The sequence below is a fragment of the Mus caroli genome, unplaced genomic scaffold (assembly GCF_978045245.1).
Source record: "Mus caroli unplaced genomic scaffold, Mus_caroli_1 scaffold_7, whole genome shotgun sequence".
In the NCBI taxonomy this organism is placed as follows: Eukaryota; Metazoa; Chordata; class Mammalia; order Rodentia; family Muridae; genus Mus; species Mus caroli.
In genome coordinates, this window is record NW_028227262.1 from 51,498,465 (window position 1) to 51,526,007 (window position 27,543).

At 39.9% G+C, this 27,543-nt stretch overlaps 1 protein-coding gene and 1 non-coding gene across 2 annotated transcripts; both read left to right on the plus strand.

Moving 5' to 3' along the window:
* On the plus strand, positions 1 to 24,633 carry Tmf1 (TATA element modulatory factor 1). The gene is made up of 17 exons (XM_085840242.1): positions 1 to 273; positions 2,167 to 3,362; positions 5,599 to 5,702; positions 6,685 to 6,811; positions 8,595 to 8,700; positions 10,264 to 10,406; positions 10,891 to 11,057; positions 11,633 to 11,789; positions 13,478 to 13,570; positions 14,152 to 14,308; positions 16,269 to 16,461; positions 17,453 to 17,522; positions 17,720 to 17,812; positions 19,594 to 19,695; positions 19,956 to 20,108; positions 21,188 to 21,313; positions 22,389 to 24,633. The coding sequence occupies exons 1-17, from the start codon at positions 132 to 134 to the stop codon at positions 22,530 to 22,532; spliced, it is 3,273 nt and encodes a 1,090-aa protein (XP_085696368.1). The 5' UTR covers positions 1 to 131; the 3' UTR covers positions 22,533 to 24,633.
* Positions 14,872 to 15,002, plus strand: LOC115031370 (small nucleolar RNA SNORA36 family). The gene has a single exon (XR_003837011.1). It is a non-coding gene; the product is annotated as a small nucleolar RNA SNORA36 family (small nucleolar RNA).
* Positions 24,634 to 27,543: the final 2,910 nt, after the last annotated feature.

A 27,543-nucleotide genomic window follows, 5' to 3' on the forward strand; every position in this document is an offset into this window, starting at 1 on the left:
GGCGCATGCGCGGCGGGGCCCGGCTCAGCTGTGCGGAAGGCTCGCAGCGCCGCGCGGCTGCGGGAGGCGGTGGGGCCGGGGCCGCCGCTGAGGCCGCCGGAGCCGGCCGGAGCCGGCGCTGAGGAGGGGCCATGAGCTGGTTCAATGCCTCGCAGTTGTCCAGCTTCGCCAAGCAGGCCCTGTCCCAGGCCCAGAAGTCCATCGACAGGGTCCTGGACATCCAGGAGGAGGAGCCGAGCGCCTGGGCCGAGGCCATCCCGTACGGCGAGCCGGGTAAGCGGGTCCCCGGGTGTCGCGCCTGCCTGCCGTCGGACCCCAGTCCCGCACGCCTCGGCCCCGGTGCGGGTCCTGCTGACCTCAGGTGTCAGCTCGAGCTCCGGCCCTGGCCCCAGGCTACAGAGTCAGGAGCACAGCCCCAGATCCCCAATTGCTAGGCGTCTTCCGCCTTGGCGCCCTAGGTCGGAGCCTTGTAAATCCCCAGTCCCGGAGCCCCGCGGGAAGCGTCTAAGGAACACAAAAGACTTTATTTACAAAAAGTTCGCCGTCTCAAAACAACCCGAGTCAGGGACGGTAGTCCCCGTGTTCTACAGAGGAGCTAACCGAAACTCAGAATGCATAAGTAACTTTCTCCAGGTGAGGCACAGACTGTACCGGGCAGAGTCCCCAGAGGATTTGTGCTCCAAGAGTTCCCAACTGTAGCCCTTTTTGCAGCACCAGGTCTTTCAGATGAACTGAAATTACTCTTTCCAGGATTATTCGGTTGCTTGTGTCTTTTAAGTCTGAGGGAGTCTGGAGCATTTTTACGTGTGTAGCAACGGACACTGGGGGCAAACCTTTGGATGAAAAAGAGTTCACTCTGTGGTTTCTGGCTTTAGATGTACATGGTTGAAAACTCCGGACCTAAGTTGAATCATTGAATATCTTAGTTTATGTATGACTGTAGGTATATCGTGATCTTATTTCATTCTCTGTGGCACCTTGCTGTTGGGAAGCTCAGACCCCAGAGCTGGAGTTACTAAACTTAAGATCAAATACGTTTCAAATAAAAAGATACTCATTATCCCCCGCCCCGGGCGAAATCTGAGACATGAATAGTGCTGTATAATTTATTTTTAAGGGCAGGTTGTCTGAAATGGAATATGCTTTCTTGAATGCTATTTTCATTGATGATCTGTTGTGTTTTAGATTACAAAACAACATGGGTCTGAAGAATAGGGATGGTTTAAGTGAACGTGTGGTTACTATAATTTTGTACCACATTTTTCAAGAGGCAAAGTTAAACCCTGGTATCCGTGAGGATGCTAATTAGCTACCTCGAAGACCTAATCTTGCCTTAAGCTTTGTTTTCTGGTTTCACACACTGAACAAATAAATGTAAAACTCTGTCCCCAGTTCAGTTTCCCCAACACTCTTCGTTCCTCATAGCTGTGGAATCTCGTTAAAAGGCAGATTTTGTTAGAGGGCTTCTTGAGTTTTTTTTTTTTTCTTCCTCAGGAAGTCCCTAGTACCCTTTCCATCAGCTTCTAATTTCGCTATCTTAAAAAATGCGGATAAAATAATTTGGGGTTTAAGAGAAAGGAACTTGCAGACTGGTCATTAAGTACGTAAAAGTGAATTCATTCACGAGAACTCACTGTTCTCATCAGTTTAATTATGATTTTTTAAAAAAAGACTGTCTATCATCTCAGGTTAAGTTTTGAGCATTGCTGTCTGTTTAGTTTACAATTAAGTTTTATTATGTAATGTTACAAGAATAAAATGAGTGTGTGGCTGGATAGTGCTGTGGCTGCATGTGTGTTAGTGAAGATTTGAACTGTCTTTGTGAGATGAGCCATGTGTCTGGGATTTCACACTGGCTGTACAGCCTTGATCACTACTTTAGGCATGTATTCGGAGGGGCTAGCATACTTGCTTTGGCCTGGCAAAACCAAGTCTGGTCTTGTACTTGTTCCTGAGACTCTCATACGTTGGCCTACACTGGTTTTATTCTTTAACGCCCAAAGTTAACCTGGAAACTAATAAGTGATGCTGTAAGGAAAGAGTCTAACTTTTCCAAGTTACAGGGTGCAGTTCATAAATTCCCTTTTCTCCCAGTTGATGACTGATGATGATTTAAATACTAATGCTAATATTCTTTACTTAATGAACTAATTTATTTTGTCAAAGGAATAAGTCCCCCTGTGAGTGGAGGATGGGACACTTCAACCTGGGGATTGAACTCAAGCAGCGAACCTCAGAGTCCCCCAACAGCCTCTCAAGCAATTACAAAGCCAGTTCGAAGGACTGTAGTAGATGAATCTGAAAATTTCTTCAGTGCCTTTCTCTCTCCGTCGGATGTCCAGACCATTCAGAAGAGCCCAGTGGTATCAAAACCTCCAGCTAAATCCCAGCGGCCAGAGGAAGAAGTGAAAAGCAGCTTACAAGAATCGTCATCTCCCGGCCAGTCCAGAGCTTCGGAGACAGCTGAAGTGAGAGACTCCGTGTGTGTTTCGGGAGAGACTCCAGCCGTGGGCACTCCCTCACCTGTAGCTGAAGACAAGCAGGAAGAAACGGCAGGTGAAGAGGCTGAGGTGAAGGTGCCCACGGTGAGATTGAAGGCGTCTGAAAACGTCGTTAATGTAAACACAACAGAAGATGTATCTACCACATCCGCTCAGTCTTTCCCGGCAGAAACGAAGGAGATGGCTGTGGAACCTAAAGAACAAAAGCACGAAGACAGACAGAGCAACACACCTTCTCCTCCTGTGAGCTCCTTCTCGTCGGGCACCTCCACCACTAGTGACATAGAAGTTTTAGATCACGAGAGTGTAATCAGTGAGAGCTCGGCCAGCTCGAGGCAAGAGACTTCGGATGCAAAGTCGAGTCTTCACCTCATGCAGACGTCGTTTCAGCTCCTCTCTGCGTCTGCTTGCCCCGAGTACAGCCGCTTAGATGACTTCCAGAAGCTCACCGAGAGTTGCTGCTCCTCGGATGCTTTCGAAAGAATAGACTCATTTAGCGTGCAGTCTCTAGATAGCCGGAGCGTAAGTGAGATCAACTCAGACGATGAGCTGCCAGGCAAAGGCGGCTATGCTTTAGTACCGATAGTAGTGAGTCCTTCAACCCCTAAGACTAAAGTAGTAGAATCTACTGAAGAGAATGCTGAAGAAGAGGAAGGAAACGAGACATTAGTTGCGCCTTCTGAGGAAGCAGAATTAGAGGAAAGTGGCCGCAGTGCTACTCCAGTGAACTGTGACCAGCCAGATACATTGGCTTCTCCCACAGCAGGAAGTGGCGGGCACTCTGCCTCTGGACCGGCCACTGAGCAGTGTGAAGCTGTTGAAAACCAGCCAAAAGCATTGCCGGAGAAAGATGTTTGCAAGGTAACTACAACGTAGAAGAGGGCATTGGGGGATGTTTCAGAGTTACAGATATTTCCGTGGATGTGTGGAGATTTGAAAAAGTAGATGTTTGATCCTTTAATTGTAGCAGTTAAGGACTTTAAAATGAATAATTATGTTAAATTATTTGAAATTCTTGCAAAGCAACTATGGTAGACTAAGTAGACATGATATAAAAGCTTAGAGTTTCCATTTTCCATCTGTCTTGCTACATCCTTATCACTTTAACATTCTTTGCTGCTCTGTTCATCTTTCTGACAGTTTGCAAAGGACTGGTTAAGTCACAGTGTATTCTCCTGACGATAGACATGGCATATCAACCTGAACGTTACCAATGTATCCTGTCTATGGGAAATCTTAGATTTTATCGTTTTGGTTTTATATGAATATATGAATACTGTAGATGCTTTCCTGTGATTACTAGTTGTCTTAGTCAGGGTTTCTATTCCTGCACAAACATGACCAAGAAGCAAGTTGGGGAGGAAAGGGTTTATTCAGCTTACACTTCCATACTGCTGTTCATCACCAAAGGAAGTCAGGACTGGAACTCAAGCAGGTCAGAAAGCAGGAGCTGATGCAGAGGCCATGGAGGGATGTTCTTTACTGGCTTGCCTCCCCTGGCTTGCTCAGCCTGCTCTCTTATAGAACCAAGACTACCAGCCCAGAGATGGTCCTACCCACAAGGGGCCTTTCCCCCTTGATCACTAATTGAGAAAATGCCTTACAGTTGGATCTCTTGGAGGCATTTCCTCAACTGAAGCTCCTTTCTCTGTGATAACTCCAACTGTGTCAAGTTGACATACAAAACCAGCCAGTACACTAGTCTAATGTTGATGTTTCATCGACATAACAAGTGTACTTCTTACAGTGCTTTGGCGTGCCTTTTCCTTACGTTACTTTGCTATCTGTTTTTAATAGCTAACTTATATGAATGAGAAAATGAAATGGCCAGGGAGGAAAAGTAGCACCTGGGAATGGCCAGTGACTTCTCCCTAATACATACAAGAGAGAATGGTGTCCATTCTTAATGTTAGACCACAGCACTGCTTTCTCCTGAGTCTTAGACATTGAATAGGAGCTAGCATCTCTAATAGGCTTCTGAAATGTATATATAACATGTGGAGAAATGTGTATATATATATAAAACATGTGGAGAGATGTATATATAACATGTGGAGAGATGTATATATAACATGTGGATAAATGTGTGTGTGTGTGTGTATATATATATATATATATATATATATATACATATATATATAACATGTGGAGAGATGTCCTGTGAATGCTCATTTTGCCTTAGTTAACATTTTTGAAAGTAGCAGGTTCCGTGCCCTGGGTTTCATATTGTTCAGGAACAAAATGCCATGCTGTAGTTTTGAATGAGCAGCAGCAGCAGCAGCCATAGAGTACATGCTGGTATTTTGAATCCCCCAAAGGCAGCACTACTTACTGTTCATGTTTTCAGACTCTTTAGGAAGGTAAGTGATTTTTAGTCTGTTCTGACTCAAGACAAGACTTTTTAGAAGCTGGAAAGGCACCCTCTCTCCCTTTACAGAGAAGTTTATCACTGCTTTAGCAAGACTTAGACATGAGATACTCAGAGAATTCTGTTAGTTTTGTACTGATATATCCTAGAAAATTCAAATTACATGCTTAAGGGTTATTTTGTTTTGTTTTGTTTTGTTTTACTTGTATTTTTAAGTATAGTGGAGAATAGTTAAAAAAGAATTACATTTGGGCTAAAGGATAATAAGAATACAGCAGGATATCTAGGTACAACGAAATTAAGATGTGAAACAATGCCAGAAGTTTGGATTGACCCTTTTTTTTTTTTTTTTTTTTTAATTTATCTTCCTTCTTTAGTGGCTGTACAAATAGGTTATCCTAGATTTTTTCTGTTAGGAACACACCGTTTTAGATGTTCTAATGCATATCACCTGTTTAGTCACCATGTGCTTCCTGTAAGGTTAGAGGCAGAAGTGGAATCTTCTATGTTCTCAGGTAGATTCTGCCTAGTCGTTCTCCCACCTCCTTCATCAGTGTGTAATCCTATCAGGTACGTGGCTGCTCTGGTGTGTCCTCTCCTAACCATTGGTTAGAGTTCGTCGGTGTCGCCTGTGTCCTCAGCAGTGGTGTTTGAGTTGTGAGCAGCTGACGCTTACGGCTTTTTACCTGCGTCACAAATGATTGACTCGTGGTTGTTCTCTCCTTTCAGACAGTTGAATTTCTGAATGAGAAGCTAGAAAAGAGGGAGACTCAGTTATTGTCCCTCAGTAAAGAAAAGGCACTTCTGGAGGAAGCTTATGATAACCTGAAGGAGTAAGTATGCAGAGCACACGAGTGATGTCACTACGTGTGTACAGGCCGTTGTACTTGGATGCTTTAAAATGGAAGCGTTTCACAATTTGGACCTGGAGAGGTGGCTTAGTGGTTAAGAACACTTGCTGCTTTTGCAGAGGACCTGTGTTTGGTTGCCAGCACCCACATAACTCCAAGGGTTCCAGGCTTGTATGTAGTATATGTATATGCATGTATATAAAACTCAATAAATAAGTCTTTACAAAATGTTTTGAAATTGAACTTGTTTATAGTCACTGAAAATTATAGTGTTTCAATTATAAACATATTTAAAGTTTTTCTTCTCAAATTATCTTTACCATGTTATCTTTGACATTTTCAATCAATGTTTTATAAAAATACATTCAAATGTGTATATTACATACACATATGTATATCTTCTTATTCTCTTAGTATTAGAGATTTAAAACGTGTTTAGTGAAAGTTGAAATCCTATAGTTAACACTGGATTGGTTTACTTTGAGACGATTGAGGAAGTGTGACAGGAAAGATTTAGAATTGAAACACTTATTTTTGTTGTAGATTTGCACATCTAATATTTTAGGTTTCTTAAATTTAGTTTGGTAGGGCTGAGGATATACATGTTTGTGGTCTAGCGTTTTCCTAGCATGCACATCTCTGGGTTCAATCCTGACTAACACTAATAAATACTTTAATTTTGCAAATACTTTTTCTTTGATGAATTAACTGTTGGGCCAGGCCTGATGGCACACATGCCATCATAAAATCCCAGCAGAGAAACAGGTAGAAGGGTGAGTTTCCAGAGGACACTTGTGCTCTGGTGTAGGACCATGTCTTACAAACAAAGCAGAGCACAGGTTACTAGACTTCACCCACTTTAATATGGTATATATTGGAAAAAATGCTGTCTGCATTTTGGGAACTGACCTCACTGCCTCTAGACTGTCAACAGCGTCTTCACTCTCATATATTTTCAATCTAGTGAAATGTTCAGAGTAAAAGAAGAAAGTAGTAGCATTTCTTCCCTGAAAGATGAGTTTACCCAGAGAATTGCAGAAGCAGAGAAGAAAGTCCAACTAGCCTGCAAGGAGAGAGATGCTGCTAAGAAGGTAATTGAAATTAAACGCTGTCGAGTTCCGTGAGTGAACTCAGATTTTGGTATTAGAAACAAGTAAACATTAAAAATATATGTAGCATATTAACAGGTGACTTGTAGATTTTTGGTATATTAAAGTTGGTAGATTTTGATACTTTAAAGAAATGTAGAGACTGGAGAGTCGGCTCCGCAGGCTTTGCAGCCCGGGGACTGAAGTTTGGATCTCCAGAACCCATGTTAACCCCAGGCTTAATGGCAGCGTCAGTAACCCCAGCGCTGGGGGAGAGGCTCAAGGATGGTGGATGCTTCTAAAGCTCTTTAGCCTGCCAGCCTCGCCAAATTGATGAGGTCCATGTTCAGACCGTGTCTCAAAAAAATAATAATGTGGAGCATTAATCAGAGAAGTTCCCTGAAGGCTCCCTGAAGGCTGCTGGGTCCTCTACTATTGTACACTCAAATGTGCACATGCATACATACATTTTCTCTAAAACAGGTATTTATGTAATTTACATATGAATCCTTGCAGAGACCATTAAGGTAACCAAAAATGATAATTCCATCAAAATAAGCAACACTTAAACCTAAGTGGTACTATGTACATTTTCAAAGTACTCATTAGTCCCCTGGATTATTTTCCTACCACTTCAAACATGTACACTTCTTTAAGTCTAGATGAAAAGTGTAGTTTGTAGTGGCTAATGACTCCTTTTTGGCGTATGTAATACTGACTTGTGCTGACATTCTTCATCTTTGATCCTATTGGCATTTGGGAGGCTAATTCTGTTAGGGAGACTATTGTACTCTGCAGTTAGATGCCTAGCAGCCTTCTCAGCCCCTGCATGTCACTGTAGTCATCCTCCCCTGCTTAGTTGCAGGGACTGCCATGTGCTCTTTGGGAGCAAAGCCATGCCTCTTCAGAAGCCGTTATTGCTGTGCTCTCAATCAGGAGCACTTACATTCAAGAATAGTTAAAAACTATGCTTGTAAATTATCATGTGAGTCCTAGCTTTTGTTAATAACTTGCTCTTTGCATTTAACTTGTTGAAATTAGGCTGCTTTCTCATTTTATTATTAGTAATCTCTTACATTTTAATGTCTCTGTGTGGGCATCTGTGTACATGTGTGTACATGTGTGCGTGTGCGTGGGGGAGTTTGCAGTGAATGGTTTTCTCTTTCCACCATGTGGATCCTGTACATCAAATACAGGTCATCAGCTTGGTGGCAAGTGCTTTTAGCTGCCAAGCCATTTGACAGGACCCCTTTTCTGCTTTTTGACTAATAGTAATTTGGTTGCCATTGTTATTGGGACTTAAAAGTGTATAACCATAGTAACGATAGACTTGATTAGTGGAAATTTACTGTTTTTCTGTGTGACTCTTACATGAAGTCTCATGCTTGGCTGCTTTAATTAGCTAGCTCATTTTAGACACTGGCAATAACTTGAGACGCTTAACCAACAAACCTCTTCCTGTCTTGTATTGCTGTGTTGTTCCAAATGCAAAGCCTAACCTATAGATTGCACGTGTAGAAATACTGAAGGACAACAGTATAGGAAGTTATTTTCACTCATTTTTATATTAAAACTTGCTTATAGAAATGATGAGTATAGACTTATGTGGTATTCACAGCTGTTTTCTTGTATTAGTTAACTATGCAAGTGGGTTAACTAAACTGATAGCTTTTAATATTGGAATGATATTGTGTGTGGGTGGCGTCTTCAAACAAGGGAAGGCTGGAAAAAAATATACCTAGGATGAAAATAATTCTTTATGATAACCACAGCTTTTTTAAATTAGGAAATGAAAACCATAAAGGAAGAACTTGCCACTAGATTAAATAGTAGTCAAACTGCAGACCTGTTGAAGGAAAAAGATGAACAGATCCAAGGTTTAATGGAAGAAGGTAGGTATTTTGTTGATTATTAATAATAGTCTAGGAAAAAGGAAGACTACTTCCTATGTAGTCGGTAGGACACGCTTCCTAATGACAGATACTGCGCTAGGTATGGTGGCCACTGAAGCCAGAGGATCTGCCAAGACAAGGGGGTGAAGATAAACCTGAGTAACACAACAACAATATACAACAGGAAAATGAAAGAAGGAGGAGAAGAGGGAAAGTGGGATGGAACAGGAGGAACAGGAAGCAAAGGGGAGGGGAGGGGAACGAAAGCCAGGAGGGTAGACTTACACCCCAGACTCTGCCTTCCACGGCTTGTGGAAGAATGGGGTGAGATGTCTTGAAAGAAAAATATGCTATGCAGTTTTTTGCTCTGGGAAGATTTTTTATGTTTAAAGTTTCCAAAAACTGGGCAGAAATTTGTGCTGCCCTTTACAAGTTTGTAACATGCCATAAAGGAGCCCGTCAGTAAACAAAGACATAGGAAGGCTGTGATGCAGGTCTGACGGGCTCCGAGTTCCCGGTCTGAGTGCGATGAGCTTCCAACAGTTGGTGACTTTTAATATATTTGTATTTTGGCTTTTTTTTTTCTTTTTAAATCTTGGAGGTCTAGTTTTTCTTCAGTGTATCTTTGTATCTTCAAGCATAGTTAAAATTGCATATTTCTTATCTGTCACTGTAGTATGAAATATTTTGTATATTATCTCTGACGGCTGTATAAAGTTCATTGCATGGCAATATTGCAACTATTTTAGTGATTGTTAATGTTAGATCTTTTATTTTTAAAATGTTCATATTACAAATGTGGGGTGGCCGGGCGTGGTGGTGCATGCCTTTAATCCCAGCACTTGGGAGGCAGAGGCAAGCGGATCTCTGAGTTCGAGGCCAGCCTGGTCTACAGAGTGAGTTCCAAGACAGCCAGGGCTAATCAGAGAAACCCTGTCTCGAAAAACCAAACCAACCAAACCAACAAATGTGGGGTGAACATTTCTTAAGTCATTGAATGTAAATATGTTTCAGAGCAGCTATAGAATTTGAGGACAATTGGAAGCAATCACTTAATTTGAAGCTAACTTTTACCCAACTTTTTTTTTACTTACATAAGAATTCCTTTAAACAGTGAGTATATTAGATATTACTCAGTATAATGCTAGATATGATATACTTTCCTGTCTTTTAGGAACCTTTTTTTTTTTTTTTTGGTTCTGAACCTATTTTTATAAGCAGGAGATAGAGGTACATAGGGAATCCTAATGTATAGCTATGAGCTGGACGCAGTGTAAACACCGATAATCCTAGTGTTTGGAAGGCTGTGGTAGGAGGAGGAGCCCGAGATTGAGGCTAAAGATCAAATGAAGACTGTTAGTATCTTGTTACCTAGAATCCTGTCACGTAATAATTTTAATATTTATTGATAATTCCTGTTCAAATGAGTTTTCACACTGGAGTTTAAAGTCTTTATGGTATTAAAAAGTCATTTTTGCTACTGGTTAGATAAAGCTTTCTATGCAGGTTCTTAGACACTCACTATTTTGTTGTTGTTGTTGTTTGTTTTTTTACAACCACCAGGAGAAAAACTTTCAAAGCAGCAGCTGCATAATTCCAACATCATTAAGAAATTAAGAGCTAAAGATAAAGACAATGAAAATGTCATTGCAAAGCTGAACAGAAAAGCTAAGGAGCTGGAAGAGGAGTTACAGCACTTAAGACAGGTGACCAGCACTCAGTGTTAGACTCTGAGCATGCCTTGCTCTTACTTCCTGTAATTGGCCATGGTGTGTGCAGCATTCAGAATGATCTAATGGGATGTCAGGCAAGAAAAGGGCTTAGTTTATAGATAAATGACTAGTTAATGTTGTCTCATGTCACCGTGATCAAACACTTGACATGAACAACGATTCCATCACAGTGGGGAAGGTATGACTGAGGCTTGTGGTGGGGCAAGTGTGTGGCAAGTGTTTGTTACTTGGTCTTTTAAAAAAGATAAAGACCCTGAAGGCCTGTCCTCCCATTTCCTCCAGCCAAGGTTTGAACAGCTTTCCAGAACTTACCATGAGCAGAGCCGTGTTCAGACACATGTGCCAGTGGGCCACATTTTCTATTCAAGCTATAGCCAGTGTTAAGAGATTTCCTGGAATTCGTTATGTACCATGCACCATTTATTGAAAGGTGTTCTTATCTGTTTTGCTAACATAGGTCCTTGATGGCAAAGAGGAGGTTGAGAAACAACATAGAGAAAATATTAAAAAACTAAATTCTGTGGTAGAACGCCAGGAGAAAGATCTTGGCCGACTTCAGGTAGACATGGATGAACTTGAAGAGAAGAGCCGAAGTACTCAGGCTGCCCTAGATAGTGCGTATAGGTATGAACTGTGTGGTGGGTTTACAATCTGTTATCACAGTGGGAGGTTGAAGAAGTCTGTCTTCTTTCCTCTTCCTCTTCCCCTCCTTTTCTTTCTTTCTCTCTGTGTCTGTCTGTCTTCTTTCTTTCTTTCTTTCTTTCTTTCTTTCTTTCTTTCTTTCTTTCTTTCTTTCTTTCTTTCTTCCTTCCTTCCTTCCTTCCTTCCTTCCTTCCTTCCTTCCTTCCTTCCTTTCTATTTCTTATGTGCATTGGTATTTTATCTGCATGCATGTCTGTGTACCACATGCCTGAGAAGGATGGAGAAGATTGTAGCTCTTAAATACTGAGCATCTCTCCAGCTTGTCTTTTTTTCTGTTGTCTAGGTACTAGCAACATTTACAGATTTTTCTATGAGTGCATCTGTTATTAGACAAAGCGAGTCCAACTGTAAGATCCTTATAATGACTAGAATTATTGTACAGGTGTGCTTGCTGTTATTTTGAGATTTCTGTGGCACATAGAAATTGCATTAGTTTAGCTATGTGTTTACATTTGTGTTTTATTAATAAATAAAAAGTATCAATCTACTTTTTAAAGGGAACTTACCGATCTTCACAAAGCCAGTGCTGCTAAGGACAGTGAGGTACAGGAAGCTGCTCTGAGGCGTGAGATGAAGGCTAAAGAAGAACTTTCTGGGGCACTGGAGAAGGCCCAGGAAGAAGCCCGTCAACAGCAAGAGGCATTAGCGCTTCAGGTAGGAAATTTCTGCAACGTCAACAAATGTGAATCTCTTCTTCTCTGAGGTACATCTAGGAGATTTCTATGACTGTGTCACTGGCATTTTTAGAATACTGGGTTATACAGACTCATTTGTGATGCCCTCTTCTGGTGTGTCTGAAGATAGCGACAGTGTACATACATATGTGAAATAAATAAATAAGTCTTTTAAAAAAGATAAAGACATGTATACAGAATATTACTACTTTAAATGAATGGGCTAGAGAGATGACTCAGCAGTTAGGGGCACTTACTGCTCTTGCAGACCCAGGTTTGGTTCCCAGATCTCACATGGCTGCTTAATAACTGCCCAGAACTCAGTTCCAGGTGGTCCAGTGCCCTCTTCTGACCTCCTTGGGCACCTGTACACACATGTCATACACATGCATCACACACACACACACACACACACACACACACACACACATGAATACTCTATTTTTTTTTAATATTTAAAAATTCTTTCATATTAAAAATATATTACAATAATAAAGAAAAATTGAGAGTAAGGAATAGGATATGGGACTGTCACTTTTTATTAAATTCTTTTTATTGCTTAAGATTTATTTACTTATGTGTATAATATATAAGTGCTCCATTTGCATGTCTGCCTGCATGACAGAAGATGACATCAGATCCCATTCTAGATGGTTGTTAGCCACCATGTGGTTGCTGGGAATTGAACTCAGGACCTCTGGAAGAGCAACCAGTGCTCTTTCTTAACCACCGAGCCATCTCTCCAGCCTGGGATTGTCATTCTTGAAACCACCATGGTATATAAGGATTGCTAATTTTGTATGTTACTTTGTTAATATTACCGCCCTCTAGGTTTTTTTTAATAATTGATAACCGTAGACATGATAACCTTTTATGATGAATAAATATTTTATGCCTTGATTGTAATGTTTAATGCTTGTGTATCAGCATTTGAAAACAAATCACAGGACTGCTACAGTTCAGAGCTCTGCCTTCACCTTGTTGCTGCCAGGCTTGCTAATGCTTCAGAGCATCTCCATGTGCTCCAAAGACTAAATCTGCTGTACTGCAGTGGCCAGATAGATGCCAACACCCTTTTCTGATTAGTTAAATATGATGCCACAGTATTAAAAAAGTTAGGGTAGTTACTCATTGTGTAGCTGTGTGTGAGCAGCACCTTGCTCCTTGTTCTTGTACTGAACCAGTGTTGTATAAGCGACCTTCAACTCTTGTTTCATACTCGCAAGTAGCTGTGCCCACAGGCACACAGCATCACACTCAGAAAGAGTTTCGTTTTGTTTTATTGTTTAGATAGGGCCTACTATGTAGCACAGCCATCTGGACAGCCTAGGCTGGCCTGGAGGTCGAAATGCTCATACTGACCTCACCGGTGTGTCCCAACACCCCTAGTTTAGTACCTAGGTTTTATTTGTTTGTTTGTTTATTCATTAGTCTAGTTCTCATCTCTCCTCTCTCTTATTGTATGGCAGGGCTATACATCTTTGCATACTTTTCTTTGATAACAGGATGTTTTCAGTTAGATGGTGAATATGTTTATAGCCTTGGCATTGCTTAAGGATCAGGATGTATGCTCACCATTTAGCATGAAGTGTCATGCATAAAAAGTCAACACAAATGTCAGCAGGAAGTTACAGCTAATGCTCTGACAGAGTGTTGTTTATCCTGCAGGTGGGGGACCTCAGGCTAGCGCTGCAGCGGGCGGAGCAAGCAGCTGCCAGGAAAGAGGATTACTTACGCCATGAGATCAGTGAACTTCAGCAGGTATTGTCGTCATGCTTTCCCAAGCACAAGGTCAAAAGTGTATCTCTTGAAGTAATGTGACCACTCAGGAGGCTAGTATTCCTGGATCGAAAGTGTTACTACCAGTTGGCACATGTTTGTAGCTTAGTGAACCAAGTTCAAGCAATTCTCTGAAAAGAACTAGGAAAACATTTGGTTTTGTTTTAAAGGAAGTCTTTATCAATAGGCTTGCTGCATATTCAATATTGTTTTTCTTTTCTTTTTAGAAGTAAGATAGCTAACTTTTTTCTTTTTTTTTTTTTTAAAGATTTATTTATTTATTATATGTAAGTACACTGTAGCTGTCTTCAGACACTCCAGAAGAGGGAGTCAGATCTCGTTACGGATGGTTGTGAGCCACCATGTGGTTGCTGGGATTTGAATTCCTGCCCTTTGGAAGAGCAGTCGGGTGCTCTTACCCACTGAGCCATCTCACCAGCCTCCAGCTAACTTTTTTCTTGGAAAAATTGAACTAAAGTTTAGGTTTGCTGGTGTTTTTAGCGTTTTGTTTTGTTTTGCTTTTTCTCTGTCAGTGGTAATAAAGTAAGAATTTTTTGATTCAGAGACTCCAAGAAGCAGAGAATCGAAACCAAGAGCTGAGTCAAAGTGTTTCATCAACAGCCAGACCGTTGCTGCGACAGATAGAAAACTTACAAGCAACGCTGGGGTCCCAGACGTCCTCGTGGGAGACCCTGGAGAAGAGTCTTTCTGATAGGCTTGGTAACGTCTTTAGTAGTTTACATTTGATGCAGGAGACTTTCTGTCTTGTCTGTAGAGGTAGAATAGTGATCTGACACTGAAATTCACCCAGTCCCAGGGAGACATTGTATCTAACGTATAGATATGTCTTTCCTGCTTTTTTATGGACACCTCAGTTGGAACTCTTAAAGCATTTTTTCTTACACAGTGTGTCATGTACTTTACTGCCTGCCATTTCATTTGTTGTATTTGTGTGGGGTGATGTGTTTGTGTGTACAAGTATGTGTGAAAATTCATATGCCCATATGTATGTGCATATGTGTGGAGGCCAGAGGTTGATATCTGGTATCTTCCTCAATTACTACTCTACCTTATTTTTTAGACAGGGTCTCATTGAGCCTGGAGCTAACTGATTTGGGTAGATTGGCGGGCTAGCAAGCCACCCGCATCTCCTGTCTGTGCCTGCCTCGCTGTGGGATTACAGGCATATACTACTGTATGTGCCTTTTACCTGAGTGCTGGGACGCCCAACTCAGATCCTGTTTTCTCAGTGTTATTTTCTGAAATGCACAGAGAAATTTTCACTCCAAAGTGTTGAGTTCAGTTCAGGGCAGCTTCCCTGTTCTGTTAATTAAACTTTGGGACATTGAAATTGGCTGAGGGAAATGACTGAATAGAGAGTATTACTCTATTCATATACTTCGAGCCTACACAAACAAATAAAATAAAATTTTAAAAAGTTATAAACATTTCAATAGTGTAGTCTTTTGACTGTTGAGTGTTAGTCTGGAATGTCTGTTCTATAGTTTATTTCCCCATTTACTTGGGGAAGGATGGCTGGTCTGGTTCCAGATTTAGGTAAAGGTGCTGTAAATGTCTGTTCAGGAGTGCAGTTGCTGGACGATATGGACATTCGTGTTTAGTTTTCAGAAAAATTGCTGAACTGTTTTCATAGTGCTTATAGCTGTGGGAATAATCCAGTTTGTTTAAAACCTTGGTAGCATTTTCGGTTCTCTGTTTTTGTTGTGTTTTATTTTGTTTCAATTTATCATTCATAACTTCTTATATCTCATCATCTTAATTTTCTTTTCCCTAATGAGAGCTGATGCTGAGCATTGGTTCATGTGCTTGTTTTCCACTGGTCCATTCTGTAGGGTGAACTGCCTCTTCACAGCTTTGTCCACTCTGTAGGGTAAACTGCCTATTGACAGCTTTGTCCACTCTGTAGGGTAAACTGCCTGGTGACAGCTTTGTCCACGCTGTAGGGTAAACTGCCTGTTCATAGCTTTTGCTCATTTTTTAACTAAACTGTCTACAGTTTCACTTCGGAGAGTTCTGTCTGTACTTTAAGCACTAAATCTATACATGTCTCTTGCATTTATTTTTTTCCAGTTTGTACCTGTCTTTTTTATATTACAAACAGCTAAATAAATAAGACAAGACCTCATATAGTCAAACTGACCTCAAACTGATCTCAAACCCTCTAGGTAGCCAAGGATGACCGTGAACTCCTAATCCTCCTGCTTCTTTTGCCGAGTCATGGGATTATAGATGTATACCACCAACCCTGGTTTATGCAGTGCTGGGGATGAAACCATGGCTTCATGCCTGCTATACAAGTAAACAACTAATGAAGCTCTGTCTTTAGCCCGCTGTCCTTTCCTCCTCTGCACCTGCTGCAGGAGAGGGACTCTATTTTATGGCTCTATCTTTCTTTCATTCTATTTGTTCTTTTACTAGTCTACTTTGTCCATGGATATTTGGTTGCTCCAGTGCTTTTTATTGATTCACTACCCTGCTACTGAGTAACAGTATTTTCAAGTCCATATGCTGAGGAAAGAATGCTAACTTGTGCATTGAGCAATGCTGGCTTCTTGTCTAAGTCTGGAAAAGCGAGTAACTAGAAATTTGAGGTCAGAACCAACCTGGTGTCTGATCTTTCCCTGGTGTATGTATATGATTTTTCTTCCTCTATAATCAGGTGAATCACAGACCTTGTTGGCGGCAGCAGTTGAAAGAGAACGTGCAGCTACAGAAGAACTCCTGGCCAACAAAATCCAGATGTCTTCAGTGGAGTCACAGAATACGTTATTACGACAGGAAAACAGTAGACTTCAGGCCCAGCTAGAGTCAGAGAAAAATAAACTAAGAAAACTAGAGGATGAAAATAGTCGGTGAGTATGAGTATATTTATGTGATTCTCTGTGGTTCTTGACATTCTAAAGCACTTTTGGAAAGTATTTTGTTGGGTCTTCGTTTCGTTGCATGGAGAACTGAACACCTTGAGTATTTAAAGTTAGGGTCATTTCTGATGTGTGCCAAGCTAGGGAAGGATCCACTGCAGGTCTTGTAAGGCTGCATGTGATGTTCTCCATATGTTGTGTTTTTCCAGGTAAAGTATTTGTCCTATCAGTGTTTTTTTTGTTGTTGTTGTTTTTGTTTTTGTTTTTGTTTTTTTAAAGAGACTAATGCTACCAACAGAAGCAAAGGGTTGGGGAGGGAAGGAAGGGAGGAGAGAATGGTGGCTATGCAGTCTTCCAGTGTTTTGTTTTTTTAAGATTTATTTACTTATTATATGTAAGTTCACTGTAGCTGTCCTACTAGCTATACTCCAGAAGAGGGCATCAGATTTTGTTACAGATGGTTGTGAGCCACCATGTGGTTGCTGGGATTTGAACTCGGGACCTTCAGAAGAGCAGTTGGTGCTCTAAACCACTGAGCCATCACGCCAGCCCATCCCAGTGTTTTCTAAGTAAGAATTTGGATTCTCCTAAAACCATGGCCTGTAAAATCATCTCTCTGAAATTACATAAAGTCAATGGATATGCTTTTACCCTTGACCCCTGCTTTTTCTTTTCTCTCTGTTTGTTTGTTTGTTTCTCCCCCTCCCCCTCTCTTTTTTGCCAAATTTGAGCTTGGAATGGTAGTATTTAAATTACAGTGTAAATGTCTCATTTTAAATCTCCAAGCACTGGTTTAAAAAATGGGGGTGGAGTAGAACTTTTGAATCTCAGTGATCTGGAACAGTCAGCTGGAAAGTCTTCAGTGCTGAGCTGGTGACAAAATGACTATTGACTATGCATCTGGGGTTTGACAAGTGGAGAGGTTTTAATAGTCTTTCCTGTCGCCTTTTTTGTTTTGTTCAATTCCCTCTGATTTTACTAGGTACCAAGTTGAATTAGAAAACCTAAAAGATGAATATGTAAGAACGCTTGAAGAGTCAAGGAAAGAAAAGGTATTTGTTAGTGTTCGCTCCCTCAGGCCTGTGTTAGAGATGGATGGGGAGGGCAGCCGCAAACTGCTTCGGAGCTAAGCTGGGTGAGCCGGAACCTTGTCCTCAGGGCTGAAGGGGCGGCTTGTACTTGACACTCTGAGTTTCCTGCGGGGGTGGGGCTAGGATCTCAAATGATCTTACTGTACTCTCTCTTTTAGACACTTTTGAGCAGTCAGTTAGAAATGGAAAGAATGAAAGTTGAACAAGAAAGGAAGAAAACCATTTTCACTCAAGAAGCACTAAAAGAAAAGGTACTGAATTGTGTTGGTTTGTGCTAATAGGTATAGCTAAGCTGTTGTGGGTGACTGTGGCTTGGTTGTCCTGATGTCCTGAGTTTTTCTCCTTCTAAAATTACTGAACTGAGTGTGGTAGCATGGCCAGTGCTCCATGAGAACAGGTTTGAAGTCACTGGAATGCATTCAAATGGTCTGTGATTGGTTATATAGAAACTTTTACACTTTTAAAAATGCCTCTGCGCCTCTCTCTCTGCCTGCCTGCTTCTCTGCTTGCCTGCCTCTCTGCCTCTCTGCCTCTCTCTCTGCCTCTGCCTCTGCCTAAGTGCTGGGATTAAAGGCATGTACCATCACTGCCTGGCTGTGATGTCTTACTGAAACTAATATAGCAAATGGCCCAAAGGTAACTTCAGAATGAATTGGCTTGTTGTATCTTTCTGATTAGTAAATGTAGTGAGGGGTTTTGTTGTTGTTGTTGATTTTTTTGCATGTGTATCAGTATGGTGTGTGAAAATATGTGTTTGTGTGTTTGCATATGTGCAGGTATGTGTGTCCACATGCTCGTGGAGGCCAAAAGTTGATATTGGTTATCTTCACTTATTCACTACTTTGCTTTATTGAGGCAAGTCTCTTGCGGAGCCTAGAACGAGTCTAATGAGCTAGCTTGTCTCAGGGAGCCTGTCTCTGTCTCCTGGGTACTGGGATTACAGGGACCCACCACATTTGCCTAGCTTTTCTATGGGTTCTTGCATCTGAACTCTGGTCTCCATGCTTTATGCACTAAGCCACCTCCTTAGCTCCTAAAGGTAATTTTTACAAAACATGTTTCCTTGTTTTCTTTGTAGCCCTGGCTGTCCTAGAACTCACTCTGTAGACCAGGCTGGCCTCAAACTCAGAGAGATCCGCCTGCCTCTGCCTCTCTCTCTGCCTCTCCCTCTGCCTTTCCCTTTGCCCCTTTGCCCCTCTGCCCCTCTGCCTCTGCCTATGAAGTGCTGGGATTAAAGGCATGTACCACCACTGCCTGGCTGTTTTTTGGTTTTACATTAAAATAAAAGGAATAAGTCAGAAATTTTAGCAACTTTAAGAGTAATTGATAATATGTTATATAACAAGATTTAGTTAGCTTCTGTAGGCTTTTCAACCGAAGCACTCTGATTCCATTTAAAAAATAATAAACCTGGCTAATTGTGCTATAATATAAATGGGGCAAGGCAAGCTTTAAATTTAAAAAAAAATTTTTTTTGCCTTTTTAAGATTTATTTATTTTATGTATATGAGTGTTCTGTTTTTTATGTATATCAGAAGAGAGACTCCATTACAGATGTTGTGAGCCACGATGTGGTTACTGGGAATTGAACTCAGGACCTCTGGAAGAACAGTCAGTGCTCTTAACTGCTGAGCAGCCCCCAGGCTTTAAATTTTAATTTAAAATGTTTTTATTATGTGTATTTGTGTGTGTGTGTGTGTGTATACATGCATCCCGTGTAGGTCAGAAGACAACATGCTAGAGGCTAGAATTGCTTCTTTCTTCTTTACCATGTGGGTCATAGGATTGATTGAACTTAGGTGAGGTTTGACAGCCAGCATCCTTACCTGCTGACCATCTTGCCAGCTCAGTTCCTATTTTTTTTTTAAATTTATTTTATGTGTGTGAGTACACTGTCACTGTTTCAGAAACACCAGAAGGAGGGTATCAGATTCCATTACAGATGGTTGTGAGCCTTTGTTTTCATTCTAGAAAATTTTCTTGCTTGCTTTATTTTTGTTTCTCAGTCTTACAGAGTTTTTTCTCCCCTAAGGACCACAAGCCGTTTTCTGTTTGTAGCACTCCCACCATGTCACGCTCCAGCTCTATAAGTGGAGTCGATGCTGCAGGGCTGCAAGCATCCTTCCTGTCTCAGGTAATGGCTTACGTGTGGTTCTTACATGTGTTTAGTTCTTACCTTGAGTAATGCTAAAGGGAACATGCAGTTGCCAGATCGGCTGATACCGTGACCTTGTTGGGGAATGTAGTGCTAATTGAAGTGATGAAATACATATGATTTTCTCCTTTTGAGAAAACTCATAAGACATTTCAAAGCAAGAATGAACGGGATCTTTGTTTGAACTTGATAATAGAACATAATGTGTGTTAATTGTCTGTGTGCTCTTTAATGAATAGGATGAGTCTCATGACCATTCATTTGGGCCAATGTCTACATCAGCCAGTGGAAGCAATCTTTATGAAGCTGTAAGGATGGGAGCTGGATCGAGCATTATTGAAAATCTGCAGTCTCAGCTAAAGCTGAGGGAAGGAGAAATTAGTCATTTACAGGTATTGAAAAAAATTAAGTATGCTATGGGGCAGGGAATGGAATATGGAGTGTAAAAAATTAATTACAAATAAAATTAAATTTAAAAAAAATCTCCAAAAGAATAAAAATAAAGTACTAAAAACAAAAATTAAGTATGCCATAGAAACCCATGAAATAATGGGTCCCAATAAGTAGTAGCCTTCATTTCATCTGAACTTTGTGCCCATTGGAAAATAACATGAATTGGTGACATGTATCCCACTTACTAATAATAAAAGCTAGAGTCAGATGACTGATTCTCCTAACTGGCTGACTGCCAGAATGAGGTAGATTTATCTGCTCTGTCCTAGGACATGTTGGGAGCCTGAGCCCTGGCCTTCCCCAGAGAGGACTTAGTGTATCTAAGAGCAGGAGGGGCCCTTTCTTCCCAGCATCTCTTCTCAACAAGAAAAAAGGAAGCACTGAAGTCGTGCTTGCGTCATTCTTCTCGTATATGCCACGGAAGAGTTTCTCTAACTTGTGCACTGCAAGGACTGACTAAGATGAGAGAGACCTGCACACAGAAGAAACAGCACAGAGAGGCGGGCAGGCGGGAGCTGTATCGCTTATGGAGTGGGGATTAGTAAAGCTGCTTTTAGTTTACGACGATAAACTTTATACACTGAAAATGAACAGCTCTTCCATTCTCATTGGAATAATTTTAATATGGATTGATGTAAATTGCTCGGCTTGCTGTGCTTGGGAGTGCTGCTTAGATTCTCAGCGAGTAGTGAAAGCTTTTAGTGATAAACCCACGGTTGGGAGGGACTACACTCCTATGACTTTTCTAGTAACTTAGAGTAATGGAAATGTGTATTGTTAAGAGAAAAATCTGGCTGCATTTTTGCAAGAAGTCATTGAATTTTCTTCTTGCTTGCTTAGTGAACCCTCTAATTAATAAACTCCTAAAGAAAGTTGGGGCCCCCCTTTTCCCACTGCTTCAGGATTGTATATTGACATATGTTTGTCTTCAAGAAAGATACACTGAGTATTCTTATATTAATAAGAGCATTAAACAAGGTATGTTTTTATTGAAACCATTTTTGATTATGTTTTTCAGCTAGAAATTAGTAACCTAGAAAAAACTCGATCCATAATGTCCGAAGAGCTAGTTAAATTAACAAATCAGAATGATGAACTTGAGGAGAAAGTGAAAGAGATACCCAAGCTTCGAGTTCAGCTGCGAGTAAGTATTCTTCACTTAGGGATGAGTCTAAGATATTTTAATCCAGTAATTATTCCTTTCCCTGGTTTTAGTTTACATAAAATGTGTATGGATGACTTGGTAATTTTGTTGGAAATGAATGAGTCAATAGTTGAGTAAAGAATGTTAGAGATGAATCCATTGCCTGTGTTACTGTCTATCTAAACTGTTTAGATAAAAATGTTCAGTTCTAATCGAAGAAAAGAACAAGATTTATGTCTGCCTTCTTAATATCTGACTCGATGTTTGTTTCATCACATCACTATGACATAACTAAATGTTAGGGCAGACTTGTCCTGTGGGGTATTGCCAAGCAGTACTTAAACCAAGTTAATCACGAAGGCAAAAATCTCATTAAGGATACTTGAATTAATGGGAAGGAGACCGACTAAATCTTAGTTGGAGAGAATTGTACATTTAGTGGAGAAATAGGGGTTGGAGAGTGTGTGTGTGTGTGGTGTGTGTTGTATGTGTGTTATGTACATGTGTGCTGTGATGCATGCTAGGAGTCGGGAAGAATAAGTGGCTGCCCTGTTCCATCTCTCTACCCTGTTATTCCCATCAGACAGAGTCTCACTGAGCCCAGAGCTTGCTGGGTAGGCTGAGGTTACAGGCCACATGGCTTCTTTTTTTTTTTTTTTTTTTTTTTGGTTTTTCCAGACAGGGTTTCTCTGTGTATCCCTGGCTGTCCTGGAACTCACTTTGTAGACCAGGCTGGCCTCGAACTCAGAAATCCGCCTGCCTCTGCCTCCCAAGTGCTGGGACTAAAGGTGTGCGCCACCACTGCCTGGCTGCTACATGGCTGCTTCTGTCAGTGTTGAGGCTTAGAAGCAGGGTCCTCATGCTTGCTCAGCAAGTGCCCTTCCTCACTGAGCCGTCTCCTCAGTCCCCTGTCTAGCTTTTCAAACAGTCCCTCTGTTTTGCTCTGTATCCCTAGACAGACTGGCTGTGAGTGTAACTTTTTAAAGAGATGAGTTTATATTTTTGTTCAACTTGTGATAATTTTTCTAGTGACTTATAACAACTGTAGATGTTTGTATGATCACATCTTTTTCAGGATTTGGATCAAAGATACAACACTATTCTGCAGATGTACGGAGAAAAAGCAGAAGAAGCAGAGGAACTTCGCTTGGATCTTGAAGATGTAAAAAATATGTATAAAACTCAAATAGATGAACTTCTAAGACAAAGGCTCAGTTAACTTCTGAAGTTTGTTTTCCCATCAAACTAAATGTAAACACTTAATATATAAATGCAGACATCCAATAAATTCTTTTATAGAATTAGAAACTGGGATTTGCTGTAGATTGTAAAAAACTTTTTAAAAAATTCTTTTCTAGTATATAGTAATATTTGCAGTTAAATTATTTTATGTAATATTTGAATTTTATTTTTGAAACTATTCTTTAAATTTTTATTTTTTAAAGCTTTTTTTTTCTTTTTTCTTTTTTTTTTTTTTGGTGCCTTGAACAGCACAGAGACTTATTACTTTATCCACAGGAAAGGAGACTGGTGTTTTCGTATTATTGTGGATATATAATTAATTGTATTGTATCTAATTTGTATGTGTTTGTACATATTGAGAGATTTACAGAGTAATGTTAACACTGAAATTTTGAAATCTTTCACACTGAAATCTTCAACATATTTCTTAAAATTGTTTTGAATATTTGAGTAAAAAGGTTATTGAGCCTGTAACTACTAAATTATTAACTAAGGATTTCCTTTAAAAGCAGAAGTCACACTGACATGTTTAAAATTTAAAGAGTAATTTAAACTTAAAAATATTTGTTTTGAAAATTTATTCCATGTTATCTTCCACAATGAAGTGTGAACAAATCTAGATGCTTTTTGTTACTTATTCAAAGAAAGCTATACTAGGCATAATTGGGTAGTGGGAAACGTTACTTGTAGTAAATTGTGGTAAATACTATCAGTAGCAGGTAACTACACTGTTATATGAATCTAACAAAATAAAATCACTAAAAAATTTACTCTTAAAATTAGTCAATTTACTCTTTAAAATTCCTTGTTTAGTTTCATATAATTATATTTCTGAACATTAGAAATGAATGTTTTAAAACAATCTCCATAGCAGAACAGAAAAGTAATAGGAGTATAGTTAAATTGGGGATTTTATAATTTTATGTAGTTGAACCGTTTTTCCTTGAACCTTCAACAAACAAAAAAATTGCAAAGAGGAGTAGTGTAGAATAACTTTAGAATATAGTTTTCCCCTCTTCCAAATGTCACTTTGTTTAAAAATTAGTCAGGTTGTGTTTTAGACCTGTAAAATATTTTGATAAGATTTTATTACTTAAAATTGTTTAATTGCTTTTATCACAGTCCTTCTTTATTCTTTTGCTTTTTGTGGTTCTGGCAAAGGTAAAAAATAATCCAAAAATATATGGAAATTCCAGAAAGAGTAATAAATGTTAGAGTGTATGCTGCTGAGGGGAGCCTGCTAGAATCTCACTGTTTGACTCCATGTGTCCAGGACATTCCCACACCCTGTCAGCCCCTGAGCCGCCTCAGCTCAGCTGTTGTGTCTACTGTACTAGTGTATGGATGTGCTTGTGATCAGGTAATCCCTTTGTTCTTTAATGGCCCCAAGTGACAAAGCCAAAGGTTAGCCAGGACTGCTTCCTTAATGGGAAGATGAACATCCACATTGGCTGTCTTGCTGGAAATTGATAGCTTCTACTGTTTCAGGCATCCACTCTGCGCCTCAAAACTATCTTCCCCACAACGAGAAGGTAGGAGTTCAAGTGAAAACTGTAAATTTTAGTTACATTTTAAACTATACTTCAGATCACAGCTGTGAGTAGCCATCTTGCAGAATGGAGAATTTTTAGGGGTAATTCAAGTGACCTTGTTTTTATCTTGTGTTCTTGTGTTTCTGTTGTGGGAACTCAGATTTGTAGCATGAATAAATGTTCTTTTGGTGAAAGTAACAGTCATAAAATTAAGTTTTTGTATTTTAGTGGTAAAAAGCAGCCTCATAACTTTTTGCTAGCTTTAAAATGTTTTAATATTCAGGGGCAAGATGATAAGTCTGACAGCAATAAATATATAGTGTTAAAAGAGACAGGAAACCTGAATTTCAAAATTGTTGGCAAGCATTTAGAACTGGTAGTTTGGGAAATGTAAAATACTTTTTAAACAAATAATTTGGGAATGTGGCAGAGAAAAGATTTTGAAATTAAAATTTCCTGTATTCTAGATTTTATAATATCAACATTAAATATTTTTCTTGGTTCTTAATAACATTAATAAACGCAGCCCACTTAAAAATCTTAAAATGTTTTCAACTTACTTATTTATAAAATGACATGCAACCATTTATATCTGCTTCATCTATAAATTAATAGCTGATGTTCACACTGCTTATGTTGGCTAGAATATACTTAGACCTCTCAGTACATTTCAAGTTGATAAGGGGCACTGAATAAATTTCTTGTAAATAATCCAGTAAGTGGCAGAAGACTTATTAAGCATTGGTTGCTCTTTAATTTTCTTTGTTATGTATCATTGAAAATTATCTACCCATATGCTAGTAGAATATTCTAATGCATAAAATAGTTTGCAGTTAGATGCTTCCATTCTTGGGGGAGAAAACAAAATTCAAAAAACAAAACAAAACAAAAAAACAAAAAAAAACCCTCAGATACTTGAATTAAGAGGCCCAGGTGTTGGAGGTAACACACCCTTGTGCCTCTCTGGGAGAGCACGTGGAGACTGCTGCTGCTGCTGCTGCTGCTGCTGCTGCTGCTGCTGCTGCTGCTGCTGGGCCTCTCTTGAGAACACTCGATAGCATTCAGCATGTGGGATGTACCAAATACATGATATTGCACTTCAAAATATGCTAAGTGTGGATGATTACTGACTTAGAAGAATTTTTGGTTTTTGTAGTTAAGTAAATGTAAAGAATATTTAGGAAGTATGTTTCCCATCAGTTATTTCATTAATTGAAAGTTTTATTTGAATGCTTATTAAAAAGCACATGATTTTGGCCTAGAGAGCACTTGCTGATCTTCCAAAGGGCCTGGGTTTGATTCCCAGCACCCATGTGGTGGCTCACAACCATCTCCAGTCCCAGGGCATCCAGCACCCATGTGGTGGCTCACAACCATCTCCAGTCCCAGGGCATCCAGCACCCATGTGGTGGCTCAACCATCTCCAGTCCCAGGGCATCCAGCACCCATGTGGTGGCTCACAACCATCTGTATCTCCAGTCCCAGGGCATCCAGCACCCTCTTCGGGTGTCCTCAGACACCAGGCACACAGTGGTGCACAGGCCTAGATGCAGACAAAACACCCATACACATAAAGTAAATAAATGTTTTAGATGCACACAATTTGTAGTTATTGAAAAGAAAGCCCCCAAATTAAGGAGAAATGGGTGCAAAATGTCTTATTTTATTGCTATTTAGTATTATAGACATGTATGTTCCAGGGATCATTTCTCATTCTCATTACAAAAAAGCTGGTCCAAGTTTTCTTATCCTTGGCCAGTTTTAAACTAAAAACAAAAAAACAAAAACCAGCTACATATTTTGTAAAGGGCTAAAAGTATGATTTAAACTAAAAGATTGATATTTTAATTCCAAATGAAAGGTACTGTAAGTAAGCATGGGTCTGATTTAAATAAAGATTTCAAAGTCTGCTTATATATTTCATTTTACCATAATTCACAGAAGCGCGCCTTTGTACACAGACCTGTGTGGTGGGATATGCAAGAGAGATTGCTGAGACTTGCAGGAAAACTGAGAAGTGCAGAATATGTGTATGACTTCCTGAGTCTTTCTTCCCTTACAACGCCAGCTATTTCATCCTAGCTACTTCACTTTGGCTTGTCATACAATGCCAGGATTGTCACTAACTGTTCAGTTGCTGAGCACAGCCTAGGTTGTTTTTTTAATTCTCCCCGTCTTTGAAGGTAGACATCTTGAAGAAGACTTTGTGTCTTCTAGTGTGTTTTGAAGTTGTTTGAGTAGTTCCTTTGTAGTCACATGCAACAACTGGAAAACATTTAGGTCCATTTCAGCTTTCAAGGATTGCTGCATATTTTTAAAATTTTGTTTTGTAATGTAACTGTCTGTATCATTCAAGATCCCTTTTCCTCTTATACCATAGTCCTTCCATTTAGTAAACATTTTAAATATTACTTCATCTGTGAAGTGTGTGTAAGTGTATATGTAGATGTGGTGTGTGATATGTGTGTGGTGTCTTGTTTGGGAGGTGTGTGTTGTGTCTGTATGTGTGTTTTATTTTATTGTGTGTCGGTGTTTGGTGTGTATATTTGTGCCTGTGTGTGTAGATGTGTACCTCTCAGGTAAGTGATAGCATCATTTTCCACTTAGTAATGGGCAGTGTACAAAGACACCATCAGTTACTTTCTGTTTGGGCACAGTTCTACATTTGGTTGGTTCTCTGTAGCAAGCCCATTCAGTCATCTTTGTAGTCCATGCACTAACATTTTTGAACTGAGGAAAAAAAAATCACTTACAATGTTGTTATTTCAGAGGTTTGTTACAGAGACTGAAAGCTAACAGAGCTAACTCATTCACTCAATTTTCTGTTGGTGGGATTTGAGTCTATATCAGTATCAATTTATGCTGGGTGGCAATGCCGCTTGCCTTTAATCCCAGCAGGCAGATCTTTGAGTTTGAGGCCTTCTTGGTCTACAGAGTGAGTTCCAGGACAGCCAGGCTACACAGAGAAGCCCTGTCTCAAAAGATCATTTTGAAGAGTCAAAATTTAAATTTTTTATAATGATATATTTTGAGGAAATTGGAAATAGCTATTACAGTAATACAGAACTCAGTCTCATTTTAAAATTCCATTTCTTGCTTCCTATGAGTCTCAGTGACTCCTTAATATGTTAGTACCTGAAAGAGCCCCATGTAGATAGCATGCCAGTGTGATTAGTTTATCTTTGCCATTAGGTTAGTCTGTGTTTAGCAAACATTTCACCTACTTCATGTACTTGTTTTTAACTGTATATCATTGTATCTCAAGCTCCTTTTAAAGTTGATTCAAAATAGCCATAATTACATGTTTTGCTGTAATGGGAAGCTGTATTTCCTGAAAAACAACAAAACCGGTAGAGTACCAACTAAGCTGAAACAGTCTCCTAAAGTTGCTGCTGTGGTCACGTCACACAAGCGCCCTGGTTCCATCACCTTTGCCAGGCTTACTAGTGTGGTGTA

Excerpts from the sequence above, each read along its gene's own strand:
- Tmf1 (XM_085840242.1), top strand. The coding sequence starts at position 132 with ATGAGCTGGTTCAATGCCTCGCAGTTGTCCAGCTTCGCCAAGCAGGCC. Across the intron at positions 11,058-11,632 it reads GCCCTAGATAGTGCGTATAG|GGAACTTACCGATCTTCACA; the intron begins GTATGAACTGTG and ends TACTTTTTAAAG. Across the intron at positions 14,309-16,268 it reads GAGTCTTTCTGATAGGCTTG|GTGAATCACAGACCTTGTTG; the intron begins GTAACGTCTTTA and ends CTCTATAATCAG.